At 42.0% G+C, this 6,232-nt stretch overlaps 1 protein-coding gene across 1 annotated transcript in view; it reads right to left on the minus strand.

Annotated features, from left to right (window-relative positions):
• Window positions 1-2,370: 2,370 nt before the first annotated feature.
• Window positions 2,371-6,232, minus strand: part of col4a3 (collagen, type IV, alpha 3) — a gene marked incomplete at its 3' end in the record, with an annotated part of 68,314 nt that continues 64,452 nt past the window's right edge. The window contains 5 exon segments of the mRNA XM_079673936.1: window positions 2,371-2,452; window positions 4,011-4,107; window positions 4,110-4,238; window positions 4,241-4,247; window positions 5,979-6,093. Coding sequence (XP_079530062.1) covers window positions 2,371-2,452; window positions 4,011-4,107; window positions 4,110-4,238; window positions 4,241-4,247; window positions 5,979-6,093 — 430 coding nt within the window.

Below are 6,232 nucleotides of genomic sequence, written 5' to 3' on the forward strand. Positions count from 1 at the left end.
CCAAAGGGTTCAGCTCAATATACGGAGATCAACAGTGGCATCCATTATTAGGATCTTCAGGGATGAAAATAGGTAAGCTACTGTAACCCTTTTTTACAGCACTTCATGCATTTCTATTTTGATGTAGGTTTCGATCACTGTTTTTATATTACAGTCCATAACATTCTCAAGTATTTATTAATAGAACTGAAAGAGCACCCCGCTCTGGTGGCAGAGGAAAGGCCTTTACTCCAGAACAAGAGTCTGCCATTGTTGATATGGTTGTGGCCAACAATGAAATCCGCTTAAGGGAGATTCAGGCCAGAATAATTGCAGAGCAGGATGTCTTCAGTAACATTCAGTCTATAAGTGTTGCAACCATTGACCGGGTGTTAAAGAGGCACCACCTCAGAATGAAACAGATCTATAAGGAACGCCACTCTGACCGTGTGAAGGAGTTAAGGCACCGGTATGTACAGGTAAGGACCTCAATCACACTGATGGCTTGCCTATATCTTTAGTATGTCGGACTGCTTACAGTAATGTAAAACGGTCCTCTGTTTGTTTCCTTTTCTTTAGCGAAGGATGGAGCTGGGAGGCAATGCATTACCACATGTTTTTGTATATGTGGATGAAGCAGGCTTCAACCTCTCCAAAGTGAGGAGACGTGGGAGGAACCTTATTGGGCAAAGAGCGAAAGTCTTTGTTCCAGGCCAAAGGGGAGGAAACATAACATTGTGTTCGGCTATCTCGACACAAGGCGTCCTTGCTCACATCCCTGTAATGGGAGCATATAACACGCAACGTGTCCTTGCCTTCCTGGATGTCCTGTATGACGGACTTGTGCCACCAGAAGAGAGGGATCAAGTGAGGTCGGTTCACGTGGTCATATGGGACAATGTGGCATTCCACCACTCTCGTGACGTGAGGGCATGGTTTGAGGCTCATCCACACATGGCCATGGAGTTCCTCCCTCCATACTCCCCCTTTCTAAACCCCATTGAGGAGTTCTTCTCTGCCTGGAGATGGAAGGTTTATGACCATCATCCTCATGACAGAATGCCCCTTTTGGACGCAATGAATGCTGGCTGTCGGGACATCTCTGCGGAATCCTGTCAAGGGTGGTGTCGACACGCAAGGAGATATTTCCCACGCTGCCTTGCAAGGGAAGACATACGCTGTGACGTAGATGAGGCTATGTGGGCAGACAGACGGCAAAGAGCAGATCAGTAAAGTTATATAGATCTCATTCTCTGCTTTACTGCTGATTTACATCATTTACCCATGTTATGTTTTTTCCAGTGTATTGCTATTCATCTTTTGTTTCTGTTACGGTGCTCTTCTGAAAATGAGACATAAAAACAATGACATAGTTACAGTAAGACTCTGTTTTTCCTATATGTAACTTTGTTTCTCCCAACTTGTCAGTTTTCCGTTCAGTTTCCAATATCGATAGCTTGAGGTTTGTGTATTGATGATTGTAGTCAGTATTTAGTGTGCCACTTAGTAATGACTGTTCAAATAGTCTTCTCATGAGCTGACAAATGTTTGTTTTTGGAGAAGGTATCTGGTTTTGGAAGGGGTATTTTTAGTTTTGAGTGCCTTAGAGCACTTTGCAAGAAATGTATATTGTTATGGTAGAATGGGTTATTATGGTGACCGGAGTTTCAGTTATGAAAACACATTTGTCTCATTAGAGGACAATTTGTTCTGTTTCGATCGACTTATTCTTTTTTGTGACCAGTATTTTCAGTTTTGGTCATGTAAGTGCATTTTGCAAAAGATATTCAGAGTTATGGCAAGTGTGTTTCTGTTTAGATGGCTATGTTCTTGTTTTGAAGAAATGAATTTTGATTCTAAAAAGTGGGTTTAGCGATTGAGAAAAACTGTAATACCACTGGAAGAAGCATTCAGATACTGAACTGTCGTAAAAGCACCAAAAGATTACCGTTAAAATGCTCCAAGTGTAAGTTGCATGATGCGTCGTTTAATCAGCAAATTGGACTTAAAGTCTCAAAATTAAAGTATTCATCCTGAAATGTTATTAACATCAATGTTGCATTAAGTAGGATTTTACTGATGTAGACAAACACAGTCCTTATTCACGTTTAAGGACGTATCTTTTGTATTTACATGATTGTGTATGAATATCTTAATCCGCAAAGCAGCTGGTAACTGAAGCAGTGGGTTACAACATGTAATGGAGTAAAAGTAGAAATTAGCAACGTGGAAATACCTCAACATTTTATTTAATAAACTATTAGGTCCCACCCCTGTTTCTCTGTTGTGTGAATACTCATGAGTATTTATCAGGAGTACAGAGTCAGTAGTATTTACAGCAGTAGTATCTGTAGTTTCAGTAGCTGTAGTTTCAGTAGTATCTGTAGTTAGTTACAGTTGCTTCATGCAGACTCGGCAGCGGCTGATCAGATTTCCCGGAAACTCTCCGGTGTCGGTCTGAGGCTTCGGTTTACTGCGGGCAGAAACACACAATCAATCAGACAATCAGAGGTATTGTGATGGTGCTGCTGCGTGTCTGGACACCAGTTTGTTACCATAACAATAATACAGGCTTCTTATCTCAATATGTTGACGACACTGTTGTGTATCCGACTATAGTAAACACACGTTAAGGTGGCGTTGTTACTTTGATATGTTTTGTACTTGAATGTCTCTTTGAAGGTGTGTGTAACTGAACGACTCATTTAAAAACTGTGGTACCCCAACGTCTTGTTTAAAGTTGTGTGTGTACCTGATGTCTGGTTAAAGGTACCTGAACGTCTCGTAAAGAACCTGAAGGTCGCTTCAAAGGTACCCAACAGCTGGTTAAAGGTACCTGAACGTCTGGTTAAAGGAACCTGAAGGTCGCTTCAAAGGTACCTAACAGCTGGTTAAAGGTACCTGAACGTCTGGTTAAAGGAACCTGAACGTCTGGTTAAGGTACCTGAACGTCTGGTTAAAGGTACCTGAACGTCTCGTTAAAGGTAACTGAACGTCTGGTTTAAAGGTACCTGAACGTCTCGTTAAAGGAACCTGAAGGTCGTTTCAAAGGTACCTAACAGCTGGTTAAAGGTACCTGAACGTCTGGTTAAAGGCACCTGAACGTCTGGTTAAAGCAACCTGAAGGTCCGCTTCAAAGGTACCTAACAGCTGGTTAAAGGTACCTGAATGCCTGGTTAAAGGAACCTGAATGTCTGGTTAAAGGAACCTGAATGTCTGGTTAAAGGTACCTGAACGTCTGGTTAAAGGTACCTGAACGTCTGGTTAAAGGTACCTGAACGGTCTGGTTAAAGGTACCTGAACGTCTGGTTAAAAGGTACCTGAACGGCTGGTTAAAGGTACCCGAACGTCTCGTTAAAGGTACCTGAACGTCTGGTTAAAGAACCTGAAGGTCGCTTTAAAGGTACCTAACAGCTGGTAAAGTACCTGAACGTCTGGTTAAAGGAACCTGAACGTCTGGTTAAAGGTACCTGAACGTCTGGTTAAAGGTACCTGAACGTCTGGTTAAAGGAACCTGAAGGTCGCTTCAAAGGTACCTAACAGCTGGTTAAAGGTACCTGAACGTCTGGTTAAAGGTACCTGAACGTCTGGTTAAAGGAACCTGAAGGTCGCTTCAAAGGTACCTAACAGCTGGTTAAAGGTACCTGAACATCTGGTTAAAGGTACCTGAACGTCTGGTTAAAGGTACCTGAACGTCTGGTTAAAGGTACCTGAATATCTGGTTAAAGGAACCTGAAGGTCGCTTCAAAGGTACCTAACAGTGGTTAAGGACCTGAATGTCTGGTTAAGGAACCTGAATGTCTCGTTAAAGGTACCTGACGTCTGGTTAAAGGTACCTGAACGTCTCGTTAAAGGTACCTGAACGTCTGGTTAAAGGAACCTGAAGGTCACTTCAAAGGTACCTAACAGCTGGTTAAAGGTACCTGAACGTCTGGTTAAAGGCACCTGAACGTCTGGTTAAAGGAACCTGAAGGTCGCTTCAAAGGTACCTAACAGCTGGTTAAAGGTACTGAACGTCTGGTTAAAGGTACCTGAACGTCTGGTTAAGGTACCTGAACGTCTCATTCAAGGCACCTGAACGTCTCATAAAGAGGTACTCTGACATGTCGTTGGGGTTGAGGGCGGCAGCCAGTAGCTGTAGGAGTCGGTGTAGTAGTTGCAGGTTCCTCTGCCGTGGCACTCGATGAAGGGAATCTTCCGGAAGTTTTGCAAGCAGGATCTGGAAGAGGCCAGAGGCTGACCTGAACCCTCAGCCCCCACCCCGTTTCCTGCAGAACAGTAACAGCAAGGGGCAAAGGTCAACCCATTGTAGACTGAAAATCTCACTGGTCCCCAGCTTGAGCTTGAATCTTAGGATCCATGTATCTGTGATCCTCTCCAGAATGAAGGAGTCATCACATACAGAGCATCAACTAGTTCCTGAACAGTGTCCTTCACATGCTGATATCCAAGAGAGGGAGTTACCAGTCCACAAGATGGAGGAATAGAAAGCAGTATTCAATGTTTACTTCAGATTAGCTCCACGTCAGAAATGATCATGCTTGATATATGTCTCTCTCCATAGAGGCTGAATCATCATGTTAATCACATAGCTATCATATGCCTCAAACAGTCCTGATGCTCTTCTAGGTAATCACACATCCTGTCATGTTCACAGCTACAGCTGATACCTTTGTGATGATCTGGAACTCATGTGAGGAGGACATACATTTTCCCACATCGACCACATGGGTTCATCTTTTTACTAAAAATTACTAACGAGTTCAGTCCACAAGTCGCCCAGTTTATTCACTTTCCCACTCAGCATGTTTAACACTAGAACCGCCAACGGGTACATTTTACCCGCAGCTGTTTTTTGATTGTATGTAACTTTTGTTCAATAACATATTAAAGTCTCCAAGTCCGTGACTTTTCCTGAAAGTGTGTTATTATGTAGCACCCTCTGTTGTTAACAATTGTCAATATGAAGTCAGATTGAAAAAAAATCGCCAAAAAAAATGCCATTTATACCTACATCTGCCAGCGGGTAATATTTACCTCATAGAAAATGCAGCGTAAACATGACGTGTTGCTATAGCAACGCCTTTTGTCTACTGCGGTTCTTATAGATAGAGAGATATATTGAGAGATGGATAGAGAGAGAGAGAGAGACAGATAGATAGTGTAACATGACTGAGCTCACATGGAGGACGTTAATGCATGTGTCCAAAGAACATTGTACCTTGAAAATCTATAGCGGGTACATTTTACCCGTTGGCGGTTTTAGGTATACAGCGACCTCTGGCGGTTCTATTGTAAGAAAGGTCTGATGTAGAGACCCCAAAAACATCTTACATATCATTTAGCTGATGCTTTTACCCAAAGCGACTTACACAAGTGTCTGTTGATCGTGTGTATATAGGATATCAATGTTTTTATAAATATATTTTACATATATTTGTACTTCGTATCTCTCTGTCTGTACACACAAACTGAAAGATTGACAATAAAGTTGACTGAAAACCCATAAAGATTGAATTCAGAACAACAAGGAAAGTGCAGATATGTTCACTTCAAGCGAGACCTACCATAGTAAGAGCTGGTGAATTAGTTACAAGGCCTGAATCAAGCCCCCCAGTTTATTCACGTCCCACTTCAATTCAAAGGTTTCACCATTCAAAGGAAGTAGAAATGGCATGAAATTCTTCTGACCTGAGCTCCTCCAACAACGCAATATAATGAAATACACAAATACAAAATCAAAAGTAGTGCAAAAAGTCTATACTGTATACATGTCAATAAAATATGGGATATGTACAAGAACAGAATATGACATTAAATAATGTAAATGAAGAGAAATTGCGGTGATAACTTATTTATATAAATTAGTATATTGCAAGATGACAACTCAGCATGATTAACGGAAAATCTGCCTTTACATCTGTCGCTGTCACATTTGAAGCATTGTCACCATATTTAGCTCTGGGACATCTCTCAGGGTTTCGTAAATGTGATCTCACCATGACGAAGGAGTATCCGAGCCACAGGGGGTCCCATCCCGACGGACACTCAGGGATCTCGCTGGTCTGACTGTGGACGGAGATCACGTTGGCCCGGGCCTCGCACACCGAACACCTGCAACACAGAACCGGGGTTTTTTATTTAAAGGTGTCCTATAATTATATATATGTGTAGGCATATATTAGGTCTCATAAATATAAAAACATGTCTAGGAAGTGTTTTGCTCAAAATACCAAACAGATCATTCTAGCCT

The sequence above is a fragment of the Notothenia rossii genome (genome assembly GCF_949606895.1).
Source record: "Notothenia rossii genome assembly, chromosome: 4".
Classification (NCBI taxonomy): Eukaryota; Metazoa; Chordata; class Actinopteri; order Perciformes; family Nototheniidae; genus Notothenia; species Notothenia rossii.